Source organism: Pavona decussata, unplaced genomic scaffold (assembly GCF_977016875.1).
Source record: "Pavona decussata unplaced genomic scaffold, jaPavDecu1.1 SCAFFOLD_89, whole genome shotgun sequence".
Lineage (NCBI taxonomy): Eukaryota > Metazoa > Cnidaria > Anthozoa > Scleractinia > Agariciidae > Pavona > Pavona decussata.
In genome coordinates, this window is record NW_028145506.1 from 692759 (window position 1) to 706132 (window position 13374).

The 13374-nt window shown below is 39.8% G+C and overlaps 1 protein-coding gene across 3 annotated transcripts; it reads right to left on the reverse strand.

The window, feature by feature from the left end:
• Positions 1-2543: 2543 nt before the first annotated feature.
• LOC146474431 (putative skeletal organic matrix protein 5) lies at positions 2544-12216 on the reverse strand. 3 transcript variants are annotated; one of them, XR_014866157.1, is made up of 7 exons: positions 12055-12216; positions 9498-9748; positions 8695-8812; positions 7278-7314; positions 6520-6646; positions 4913-5921; positions 2544-3559 (listed from the first exon to the last, which is right to left on the reverse strand). XR_014866157.1 is itself a non-coding variant. In XM_085117036.1 (6 exons), the coding sequence occupies exons 1-6, from the start codon at positions 12140-12142 to the stop codon at positions 5445-5447; spliced, it is 1098 nt and encodes a 365-aa protein (XP_084973162.1). In that variant the 5' UTR covers positions 12143-12216; the 3' UTR covers positions 4790-5444. The 3 variants fall into 3 exon arrangements, 2 of the variants coding, with proteins under 2 accessions (XP_084973162.1, XP_084973163.1); XM_085117036.1 differs by lacking the exon at positions 2544-3559 and having other exon boundaries at positions 4790-5921; XM_085117037.1 differs by lacking the exons at positions 2544-3559; positions 12055-12216 and adding an exon at positions 9824-10203 and having other exon boundaries at positions 4790-5921.
• Between the last annotated feature and the right edge of the window lie 1158 nt (positions 12217-13374).

Below are 13374 nucleotides of genomic sequence, written 5' to 3' on the forward strand. Positions count from 1 at the left end.
TTCTGAAAAATCCGGGTCTATACACGAAGCAGTAAAAACCAGTGATAAAATGTGTTTGCAAGGACCACCGTGACAAAATAAAAGTACCGGATCCTGTAGTGAAGGATCTAATCAGCAAAAAAATCGTAAAGCAAATAATCCAAAAAAAAGAGCAAGGCTGATTTCACGGTCAGGGAAGTATATACTTCCCTGACCGTGAAATCAGCCTTGCTCTTTTTTTAGATTATTTTCTATACACGAAGTCAAATCGGCTGCAATTCTACTTTATATAACACGTTAGTTGCATATTATTGGCATTTCGGTGTCAGTATGCACTAAGAAGATGTGGCACATGAATTGTTACTCTTTGCGAATACTCAACTGAATTATAATAGACTGCAGTCTTTTCCCTTTCCGGATCTCTGATTTCCCGATTAAGCTAAAGGGCTGCACACTAACCTGTGAACAGGCTCCCAAGTGGGGTATTAAGGGCGAAGCCAAAAATTGAGCTCGGAGAGGGGGCGAAAAAGCTCGATTTGTCTTTTCGCCCTATGCCCCACTTGGGAGCCTGTTTACAGGCTATCGACACACACGAAGGGGACAACTCCCAGTTCCTGAGACCTTTCTCATCGTGATAACCAACCCATTTTCGTCAAAAAATCTTATCACAGAGCAAGAGACCAAAATCTGTTAATTGTCCCACGAGGTACAAGTTCCGGAAGGTTGCCTCCCTCAAAATTATGTGTCCCTTCATTCTCAACTGTTTTCGGGTCGGGTCCCTACGACCAATCACTAAGCGATTAGCTAATCTCTTCCTTCTTTTTACCGTTGATTTGCATAAAATGGACGTCTGTTTGCAATCTGCAATTATCAGGGATACGTATACAACATCTTTACAGGATATGCAGATGAGATGGGATGTTACTCGGCTTGTGGCTACAAATACTCGACGTGATTTTCCCTCAGTGCTCCCGCCCTAATCCCAGCAGTCAAACGTAAAAAAGTAAGAAAACTCGATCCGTTAAAGATAAGGCTTTTATACTTTGAGAGCTCAAGGCTGATAAGTTTTTTTTGTGAGTTTATGAGTTTACTAGATCATTTTATGATTTACTAAAAAAAAGTTCGTGTCTTTTCTAGAGTGAATCAGTCAGATGTGGAGACTGGCCGGCTGTCTTGAATCATGATCCGGAGCAATTCAGCTAAGCCAGTGGTTGCTGAAACGTTTTAAGGACGGTGACTACTAATAAAGAAGTATTTTTGTTTGGTTTATGACTATGCGGGGAAAGCAGATCTTAGTAAGGGCTATTTGAATCCAAAAAGAAAATTGAGGGTCACCACGTATTTTTTATAGATAATTTTAACAACAATTATTCTAAAAAATATTAAAATACAAAGTAATATATGGCGTTTTTTTTCCAAATTGAAGCTTTATATCTGAAAAATGCATGGTTAACCCCCAATTTTCTTTTGGATACCAAGAGCATTTGCTAAGCTCCGGTTTCTACGCATAGTTTTAAACCGCGCAAAAAATATCCTTGTATTAGTAGGTTCCACCCATAGGAAATCCGGGTATCTCGAGATGCGCAGAACGCATGGGCAGTAACAAAAGTAGGCACCGTCCTTAATGTAAGCTGAACGTACAATGATTTAGGAAAGTCACCGACTCACAAAAAACTTATAAGCATTGAACTCTCAAAGTTAAAAATTTATCTTAAGGGGGGATTCAACCTAAATGTCATTTTCCTGCCACTTGACATGGCTTTAATGGAAATATCTCGTTCACGTTTCAAGCAATCCAAAAACTCTACGCTCATCCCGTGAACCCATGTTGTGGGGTGTTTTGTGAATTTTTGGGTGATTTTTTGGTGCATTCGGGAGGAGATAATTTTTCTAGAAGGATGGTAAAATTGAGAGAAATAAAAAATATTGAAGATTTAGTGAAGTTTTAAAATTAGAATTTGTAGTTAATAATTAATAGGCGGACACCAAGTTAGTCCACTAACAACCTGGGGTGCTCTTGCGTGGGTATCAACTGTCTGTTAGTGTTCCAAAAATAATTTTCTTTCCGCTATCACTTCTTAAAACCTCTTCAAATTTCATTCAAATTTAGGTGTATTCCCCCCTAACGGACTTTTCTTAATTTTTACTTAACGCCTCTGTTCTTTTCTCCTTCATGTCACTTCCCAATACATAGCGTTCATTGCAAAATTTCTATACTCATCTCTGTCCCGAGAGGTTTTTCTTCCAAAACAAAGCATCCCTTCCAGCTGGGCAAGTAATTCATGTTAAGGTACCATATAGTCACCCACATAACCCTAACCCTCCATATAGTCACCCTTACCTTACCATGAATTATATGCCCCTTTTTTTGCCTCATAAGTTGTGCTATGCAATCTTCCTCTCCCGTCCATTCCTTCCTGTTTCTTTTGCGCCCATAATGGGCGTAAACGTTCCGTTCTATTACAATTTTTTTATATATGAGAACCTTTTTATACGAACGCTGAGCTGAGATTAACTAAAATTTGAGAACATACTAAGAACATTACCAAGGTTGACAGTTTATTTTGGCGAAATGTTTTTAAAACGAACAGTATAAATACGGATAAAATAATTCATGTAAAACTTCAGTCTATACAGTGCAATTAATCCAAATGATAAAGGGACACATTTTATCATTAACAATGGATTTTGAGAATGATGTACTATTCAATGAATGACACAGGCATACTTGGAAAAAATGAAATCCGAGTGCTCCTATCAGGAGTCGAACTTAAGACCTTCCGGTTAGTAGTTCGGACAATAGATTTCTTATTGCATGCCTGGAACACAGCATAAATGATCATCTCCTTTTGTGTCGGACTTAGGCTGTAGTTTTTTTACACTATAAATGCTCATTTTTAACCTTGGAATCTTAAACGATTGCATAATTGTATGAATAACTCTTGTCTCAAGGTCTTCTAATGTTGAAGCACTGAAGCCTTCGACTGTTTCCCAAAGTCTTCATCAGCAAATACTGTCTTCAGCAGTTGTCACGTGACTTTTGTGTCATTTAGTTTCAACAAGTGATTACAAATTTTCAATCACTTGTTGTCATGTGACTAAATACACATAAGTCATTTCTAATGGATAAATAATTAGGACAATGAAATGCAAAGTGAATTTCACCCTCAATAGTATTGAGCTCGCAGAGAGAAGAAAGTTTTTCGCATCTCGATATTTTCCCGTATCCACCCGTCTCTATATTGAGCTTGTGGTAGCCTTTCTGAAACTCACTAAAGAGCTTCTCTCCGGGATTTTTCTGGTCAAATCCAGATAAACAGAGAGTGTATACTCACTCTGAAATATGCTATACTGAAAATTCTGGTTACTGTGAATTCTAAAGTGTATAGTATGTCTCCAGGAAATGAAATATTTCACTCAGTTTTATGATATCTGTATGGCGCTTGATCATAGAATCATCTAACAAGTCGTGATTTAAGTCTGGTCGAAGGAATGCTAGTCCCTGAATACGTGTGATTTTGCACAACGTCGATGCTATCGCTTACGGGAGGTTCAACTGTATTAAGCGATGAAAAACCTACTGTACAACCACGAGGTGTATTCTAGACTGCAAGCCGGCAGTCCCTTTCTTAGCCTTCCACGCAGTCGTTTTTAGGGGACTCGTATTACCTCCTCCCCACAAACGCCTGCTCACCCAAGCGCCACATTCCTTTCCGCCGCTAAGCCAATCACAGTGAACCTTCTAAAATCTGGAAGGTTGACCTTGACCTCAGAACGCCTCTCGCGGGAACAGTGAAAAACATCACGGCGAAGACAGAACTTTACCAAGCTTACGTGATCTTTGAGCAGCGTGTGCCCTACGTTCAAAATTTCTCATTTAAATGCGTATCAACTGACTGCAATCAAAGAATTCGTGACGGAAAATAGCGATATTTTCGTCAATTTGCCGACTGGTTACGCAAAGTCACTTTCATATTTATCAAGCTTTGCCTTCAATCTTGTCGACCTTGTCGGTGTGGAGGAAACTGAAATATTACCCGATGTGTCGGTGAACTTTAAAGATTTTGCAGTTGAAACTCGCTTTGTTGTTGCAATTTGTTCGGGGGCATGTGCGACATTTTCCACAAGGACCACAAGTTGATCTGCTCTTTGTCGTTTTACTTTCCGTTTAATAGTCTTTAATGGACTGATAAATACTGCAGATCTCCCCTTGATACCTTCTACATTATTCTTTGCTTTCTCGAATCGAATTAGTCTCTCGTAGCACTTCGTACAAACAAACAAATCTGCTCCAGAGTTTCCGCACCCGTATTAAAGAGGTGATGTCTTCACCGAATGTCAACTCGATCAGGCGGGGAAGATCGATTACACTTTCCCGAAGATTGTGACTCTCCCAGCAGATAGCGGTGTCAAAACGTCGTACAAGAAGCGCTTGTATTCATATTCGATATTTGTTTTGGCGTTTCAACCATGACCAGCCATTCCACAAGTGAAAAAATATATATATTCTAACTTAACTCCCGCATCTCTCAAGACTGTACCAGAGACTGTACAAAGCTCGCGGGAAACAGAAGCGGCCATTCTAACAACCAATTTGATTTGATATCATAAGACAATGTCTCGATGGTGATTGGCTAGGGTGCTTGGGGAGTAAAACAATGGGAAAGGAATGTGGCGCTTGGGTGAGCAGGCGTTTGTGGGGAGGAGGTAATACGAGTCCCCTAAAAACGACTGCGTGGGAGGCTATCCCTTTCTGGATAGTCGAGAGACTGCGAAATAGCCGAGCGTGAAAAAAATGGAGCGAACGAGCGGAGGGGGGCTTGGGGAGAGGCGGGAAAAAGGACGCCCCTCCCCCAGTCTCTTCTCGTTTATTACTCCTCGCTCCAGTCTCGCTGCGCTGTGAGCGCACCATCTCGACTGATCAGAAAGGGACTGCTTGCAGTCTAGGTGTCTTCCGTGGTACGGCTTACTCTATGTAAGATTAATCTATTTACCGATTCATTCAAGTTGTTCGCTAACATGGTAATGCCGAATTAAAAACTACTGGCGGTCTAAGTTCCGCGAATTTCTTCTTAGTTTTGTTTACTAACTGAGCTAGCAATAATGGTCATAAAAAGTAACTGGCTTCTAATTTAATTTTATGCAAAATAGAGATATAGACTACGACAGTTTATTATTATTTTTTTAGGGATAGTAGAGCGGATGAACCACACAAGCGAGGGCAAAAATTGCTCGTCTGTTCGCCGGAGGAAATTTTCGCCCGCCCTCAAGCGGCATGGTTCGTTCGCCTAAGACTATCGTTAACCAGTTAAGAAAAATATAGGACTGCGCATGCTCGTATTCTAACAGCGATATAGTAATTAAATTAAAAGCTTCAGCTGGCTTCCTTGAAGCTTTATCAGTTTCTTCTTAATCTTGTTGCATAACATGGATCTTTTAAACAAGCGTTACTGGTTTCTTCATTCTCACTCTACCAAGATATATCCCATTGCTTTGCGGTTCCCGTTTCCACACGTGTTAGGGCTGGGAGAACCAAACCCGATGTAGGTGTCGCAGCTATGGCAATCGTTTTGCTCGTTAGCAATGAGACCGATTCTTGCTTTGCGGTGGACTTTGCTAGTGCCCACAGCGTTGAAGCCTTCCATGTTGCAGTGGGGCTGCAAATTATCTGGGTAACCAATGAGAGATATCCACGCGTCGCGACCGATTGAAGTGTTGCGATATTGCCCGTCAGCGATCAGTGCGTACAGAGAGTCTGCCTGCTTAGAGATGACAACAAAGTTGATTTTCTGGCCAATCTTCATACCGAGACAAATCTTGGAGAAGGGTGTGTTCCAGTACGTTGGCAATTTGGTCTCTTCTGTGTCAAACCCAGATGCGCCTCCTGCAAGGTTGAAGCTTTGGTTGTTGCTCCAAAGAGTGGAATCATGATGAAAGGTTTGCTTTAAATAAATGAAAATGCAAAATGACTATTAGCTGACGAAAAACAAGGGACAAGGAAAAAAATAGTAAGAACCTGTGGGTAAGAAATTGCAATTTTGACTGTGAATTAAGGGAGAGTGAAATAAGAAACGAATTCCGTGTAAGTGAATCGCAGAGAAGTAAAAAGCGCAACGTAGCAAACACAATTGGAAGCAAATACCTGCTACCAGCGTCAAGGGCGAGACTCAGCCAAGCGTGCGAACAACGTACCATTGGTTTTGATTTGCTCGGTCATTGGTTAAGATAATGGAGCGAGCTTTGCAAGCTAATCACAGACCGCGGTAAGACAGGACCAAAGCAAATGCGAAATTACTTTCGAATCTAAATTGAAAACTGTTCTAATAGTAAACCCTGTAAGTAACGACCCACTGAAGGCAAGGATCTTAAATGACAGCTGATTCTCTGCTACGACGGTACCGAGAGAGCACTTTCCAGTGGGACTAGATGGAGTCTACTTAAGAATTAGCCAAACCTTAATTTTACTGTCATCTGACGAATGCCGCGTTATTTTTGACTGATAGCCAATGTATAAAATTTCAATAGTTATTTAGGAAGTACCTTGTTGCCGTCTATCTTCATGACCGGGGTCCATCCCCCAGCTCCACAGCCGAAATCTCCCAACTGACACAGGACTGAAGTTGGTTTTGAGTTCAAGGTTAGATTAAGCAGCTGACTCACGTTCGACCTGTTGAATATTGGAAACATATAAGAACGAGAGATCGTGCTCGCGAATACATACATTTGGACGGTTTTGAACGGATAAACTTTCTCAGCCTGTTCCAGGGTGTCGTTTTAACGATGGACACGCGAAGGGAGCGGGCGAGTGTGGAGAAATTGCAAAAGAGAAACCCGAATTTTTATTTTTATTTTTAAGGCTTTGTCTTTAATTTGGAGTGGCGTAAACAATAAACAAAGAAACAACAACAACAGAAAGGTTTCTAATTATAATATTCTCAGGTGCTATTAAATTTAACGCACTTTGTATACACCTAACAATGACTTGTGATAATTTGGCAGTCACGCCAAAGGTATAATCAAGTCTCATTTGGTATCGTTTGGTTATAATCTGATACTGTGTCTGTTTTCAGCCTTTCTCGACCAAACGACCGACCGACGGACCAACGGACCGACGGACCAACCGACCGACTGACCGACCGACCGATCGACCGACCAACCGGCCGACCGACAATACTCGCACTGTACGCTGGGGGCTTAAAGAACATTGCTTTTCCTACTTATTTGTATTGAGTCAATACAAATAACGAGCTTTTCATAATACATTAGAGTTATTGTTTTAGCATAATGTGTGTCCTTACTGGATTGCAGCATAAAGTGACTTGCATGAACTTCGGACTGAAAAGGAAATTGAAATAGCTAGGTTAAAAGGAAGCAAATGGATAAGATAGATACTTTGACACTTAAATAAAGTCATTATTATTATTATTATTATTATTATTATTATTATTATTAAAGAAACTGTGCTGCTGTGTCTGTGGAGAGTAGAAACGAATGTTTGGTTTATCAACAGAGTTGATAACTAAAGGTAAATTGGACACCGTAAAAGATTCCAGTGCTGACGTTTCGAGAGTAGCCCTTCGTCATAACGAAGAAAGCAGTCGTGCCACAGAGAATCAGTGTTTTATTAACAGAGTGGGTAGGGTTTTTTGGCCACCATAAAGAGATTCGAGTGCTGACGTCTTAAGCGTTAGCCCCTCGACAGAGCGAGTCCAAAAACTCGGGTCAAAAACACTGAGCTCATTAAACCTTCTATTAGCTTAGTTCTATTTGAGCAGAATATTAACTTTTTCCACTTTTACACCTCTAACGTAAAAACGAACCACACAGGACAAACATGCCCTGTAATTTGGATACGTTTCTTCATAATTTAAAATTACTGTTCACTGATCCAGTCACAAAGGCTGTTCAGTATTCCAATGATGCAAATGACCTAACAGATGTCACCGGCAGAAAGAGGCGGAGTAAAAAGGTAGCCCTCGGTATTAGATACATGCTCGTATGTAAATCCGGCTATGCACAAGAACTTATTCTTGTATATCTATGTTTTCAGATCGCAGGAACTGGCTAAAAAAACAATCACTTTATTTTTGTGTCAATGTATTTAGTACAGAGCATTAATTGGGGACACTTTCCAAATCGAATTGGAAGGCTGCAAGGCTACACCTTTACTCGCTAAACGGTTTTCTTCAGCCTGTTTACTTGACAAACTTTACCAGGCCCGTAGCAAGGCTAAAGTAACTAGGGGGGCCGAGCAAAATGGTTAAACAAAACTACTCTTCCCCCCCCCCCCCCCTGGCCCGTCACCCCCAAAAAACAGACAGATTAGGGAGTTTAAGATGCAACGAGAACATAAAAAAAGCAGTAGATTTAGTAAGCAAATCAATAACTTTGCACCTGCGTCACACTTTTTGGTACATTTCTTTGCTGTTTTTTTTTTTTTACGTGGACTACCACGTGAAATTTCCTAATTTCACGTTTGAAGGAGGACGTAAACAAACGAGGACAAATTTTTCTTTCTCTTTTTAAATTTGGAATCGAGCAGCGAAAATCCGATTGCAAGAAAAACTTTGCTATTGAGAGGACATATTTGTGTGGCTTACGACAACGCGCGAATACTAAATTGTTAATTGTAACTTGCAAAAATTCTGGGGAGGCTCAAGCCCCCCCCTGCCCCTCCCCCTGCTACGGGCCTGTTTACTGATGATCGATAAATACCTAATGTTTCGCAGTATTCTCCAATGAAACCTGTTTTGCATTTGCAGTTGAACGTGTCGTATTTTTGGCTGGTCACACAGGTACCCCCGTTTTGGCACGGCGAAGATCGACATGGATTCTGAAATTAAAAGACGCATTTGATTACTAATATATTCCATAAAGTTTTGGAGAGGCGGTATTTGATAAGTCCGTGCGGTTTCCAACGTTTGTAATGTGGGGATTGCAAAGAATTTCTCCTCTTGTTTAAACCAGTTTATCTTGAGAGCGTTGAGTCCCCTCAACCTTGGCCACCTCACCCCCTCTAGATTCAGTTGGAACAAGGAACAAGGATTGGAACAAGGGTACATTTAATCTAAGATATGCCTTTGACTGCCCAACTTGTAGTTCACGACCCTGCAAATTCACTGAATATGATACTGTACTGGAAAGAATAACTAAACTTCTTTGCGTCAAGGTATATCAGTTACACCCAGGTTTCACATTTATTGCTCTATACAGAACTTAGGGGCATCCAGAGGTTGGTCTCATTGGGACTCACGATCTGTTGGGACGAGTTTAACCGCCTCAGAAATTCAGGTAAAAGTCGTAAGGAAAAACTAGAGTTTTCTTGGCGAAATGTCTCCACAAGATTTATAATGCTAAATGACGATTGGAAACTGAGCTACCTACTTTTGTTTAGCGAGTCGAAAGAGGTAAAATAAGGCAAAATAAGACCAACTAGCATTTTCGGAAAGCCAAAAGCCACTCGAGAATTCGAGTACAGTAAGGTGACGTTAGCGCTGTTTTTGTAAAAATTAGCTCACCTCAGTGAAAAAATGATGCGAACTCTGATTTCCTTTGTACTCGTCAGGGTTGCTGTATTTATCAGCAGACAACAATTCGCACCAAAGTTTTCCCTCTGCTCCTTCTGCGGCAGCCATGTTGAAAGAAAAGCACGAGGGATTGCTAAGACACTCAAAGGTGCAATCAAAGACGTCGTGCGCAGTGTACGTTCCAACTTTGCGTACGTTCAGATAATGAAACTCGTCTTTTTTGAAAATGTCTTGACGAAGACCTGGGTGAGATAAAGTTTCTGCTGTAAGAACAGTGAAGTAAACCTCGAGGAAAATAGGACGTACTTCAATGTTACCTTTATTTTCTCGTGCATATTACTACCCAGCCAATAGCAGCTACTGTCGTGGTTGTTGGGTAGATCGTGATTGTATGAAGGACTTCGCAACGAGCGATTGCAAGATACTCGAATGACAAACGAGGAGAATTTCTGGTGGGTTACAATAGGGTTCATAAACAGGAAGTTTCAGTATAAATGGGGCCAGGCCATTCTCACCTTCAGTTGTCAATCAACCATCAGAGCATAAACAACTGACAAACAACATGTGTCTTTTTCTTCGGTTTTCGCCGATTAAATTGACTTAGTTTTCATAACAACCCTTGAAACAAATTAGAACTTGATATCTTATATTGTTGTACGTTTTGATATTGTAAAAAAGGGTTCTTGAGTCAACAACTTGCGACGACCGAACAGCGTCAAATTTGCATCTCACGTTCACAAAGGTGTGAAATGAAGGAGTGGCTTGCCGTTTTACAGCGGAACTTCTTGTTTAAGCAGAGACGACGACGCCAACGAAAACCGGACCCAAAAATCACATTTGCGTTCGCGATGATTTCTATTCATTTAGTTTGTGTAGTGTCCAAGAGCTAACGTTATAGAGGCGGCTTTAAAGTTCAGAAAGAGAAAGGGAAATTAATCAACATGCGTTCACGTTCTTCATAAAACCTTGAATTTGGTCATTTCACGTTGTTGTTTTGAAGAGGACGGCAAAGAAAGAAATGTAAAAAAGTTTATAACGCACGTTCATCAGAGCCAGTGTTTCGCTAATTAAAACTATTGTTTTCTGATGTTCTCGTTGCCGTAGTCGTCGTCGCTGCTTAAGTCCCTTACATTTCACCTCCGTCGAAGTTGTTTTATACCGTTTGCTTTCTAACACGTCATGCAAATTCATTCAGCTAAGAACAGCTTGTCCATATAATTGGATTGTTCTTAGATAGGATCTTACACAATACGCCTACCACTAGCTAATGCATTTTTCCGTTACACGACATCATTATATATCATAACAGTCTAACTTTAAATTTTGAGCGTGTAGAGGAAAGTTAACTTGCAATTCGGAAAGCTTGAACGTTTAGTTTGAATTTCTTTGACGACATTGTTTTTCAGTACTTAAAAAGTGAATAAAGATAATAAATGAAATGAAATTAGGATTAAAACTGACCCAATTTATCCGGCACATCTGCGAGTTTCCCTTGCGAGAATTTGATATGCGCTCTTTAATTCCAGCGGCCCAATTTTCCGGCTTTTCTTAAATTTGTGTACAAAGAAACACATGTTTTGAAGTTTTTAACTCAACAGCAAGCTCAGAAAAAAACGTAAAAAGACTGTTCATCAGTTCCCTTTTGGTACTCAGTTATCGGTGAATCGCATGGAAAATCTCCAACTCCATACGTGATATGAATTTCATTTATTTGAATTAAGGATCAGAACCTGAAAATGTTCGAAGTTTAATTTGTTTTCATTTGTGACGCACTGACCGAGTACCACAACTGCCACTTTGTTCCTTTTCACCATGGTGGTAATATGAAGCCACAGTGGAAAAATTAAAATGCCGTCACTTTTATAACCTCAAGCTTTCAGATGTTCAGTGGCCCCACTGTACACACTGCTGCCCAGTTTTAAACATTACACTTCTGTTTGTTCAAAAATGTCTTTTTTTTAGCCATGGATGTCCTTTAACTCGAAACAGCGTGGCAAATCAATTGACTTTCGTTTTTTTTCACTGGGGAAGAGTAGTGACAGGTTGACTTGTTTTCTCCCCCGAGCTCATTGAGTTAAACTATTAAGTACGTAGCTATTAGTTCAAGGGGAAATATCAATCGATCGGTCAGATCATTAAAATCTGCGAGAAAGCGATGTAAATGACTTGATTTTCACTTCAAGGAAGCCAAAAACGAAGTAAAAACTAATTAAATAAATAAGTAAAGTGGAACCTCTCCTTACGGACACCTCTATAATACCCAGTTAACTTGGTCCTTGAGAGACCGAAATCCATATAAAGCCTACTTCTCTAAAACGGACACCTTTATAATACGGACACTTATTCCTATCCGTTTTGGTGTCCGTTATAAAGAGTTTCGACTGTATATGAATAATAATAACAGAAAAAAAAAAAAAAAAAAAAAAAAAAACATTTGCCACACGATATATGACTGACGATTTGTTTCCCTTATTTGTTTTCCTTAACACGGCGTAAGGATTTAGCACATAGTTCAGGCAGAAAAACACAAAACTCACTCATTACTAACCTTGTGAGCATGTCGCCTCAAGTATAAAAGAAGACATCGAAAACGAAACGCAAAGGATGATCGCAGTATGCATGGCGATATGAATCATTTCGCGAGAACCGGGAAAAATAGATACAGTTCGACCGGAACTACAACGATTAAGCGTCTTCTCTGCTAATGAAGTTGAAAACTGTATCTACAGTATGTAAACAAAGAAACAATACAATGATTGCTTCACTCAGTCGCAGGAGTGCTTGATGCAAAAACATGCAGAGCGAAATATAAATTTAAGATAGAAAATGTAACACAGTATGTATATATTTTCAAAGTGGATGTCAAATTTAATACGTCTGTGATACCAGTAACCTGGTAGCGCTTTTAATGACAATTTTGCCGCGTCAGGTTCATGTTAGAGACTATACAGAAATGTCACCCTCCCATCACAATTGACAAAACTAATCGATTCCCACCTATAATATTTACTCTACATACAGTTACGGAGCTCAATTGATGGTAAAACCAATCATGAATTTTTAATGTTTTCCCTCAAGTTTTACCCTTTCGTGCACAGCGGCACAATTTGCCACTGAAAAGTCAATATTCTTCACGCTCTTTCACGATCGTGAACCGGATATTGAATATTCAGAATTCAAAACAACAATAAATATTTAATTCAGTTCAGCACCTGTCCGCGCTTCACAACATGGATCCTCGTTGGAAACAATGAAGGAGTTGCGAGTCATGAATTTCAGTCTGTTACCGTTTCTAACTTTTCTTCAATGCTACTTTTGTCAGTCTGTCTGAAATTTTGAAACTTTTGTCTTTTACTTCAGGTAAAAAATTGTCGATTTCGTTTCATGAAAATCTCTGAGATAAAATAATTTTACACGTAATGTTTGGAGCAGTTCATTGTTCTTCTCCGATCTGTTTGTTATCAACACGGAATAGAAACAAACACGGGGGTCAGGAGTGCGTTTGTAGCATAAACATCTCACATTTTCCGGGTGATTTTAAAGAGTTTACAGAGAAGGAGAAGGGGTGTAGTAAATTTTAGGAAAATTGAGGAAAATGAAGATTTTAAGGCGATTGAACTATTTAGCCAAAAAAAACAACAACAACAAAAAAAAAAAAACAACAACAACAACAACAACAAAACAAAAGAGAAAACAAATAAACGCAAAAAAAAAAAAAAAAAAAAACTCCGCTACCAACCCGCTGTCCTCTTTAATTTCTTCATAAAATCATCACCCATTTCAGGATAACTTTCAGTTTTCTCACCCCTTGACAAAGAAATGTCTCTTTTTACAGAGCCGACCACAATTTCGGCGAAATTGAACAAAC

Excerpts from the sequence above, each read along its gene's own strand:
- LOC146474431 (XM_085117036.1), bottom strand. The coding sequence starts at position 12,142 with ATGATTCATATCGCCATGCATACTGCGATCATCCTTTGCGTTTCGTTT. Across the intron at positions 7,315-8,694 it reads AGAATACTGCGAAACATTAG|TCCGAAGTTCATGCAAGTCA; the intron begins GTATTTATCGAT and ends TTTCCTTTTCAG. Across the intron at positions 6,647-7,277 it reads TCACTTTATGCTGCAATCCA|GTCGAACGTGAGTCAGCTGC; the intron begins GTAAGGACACAC and ends AATATTCAACAG.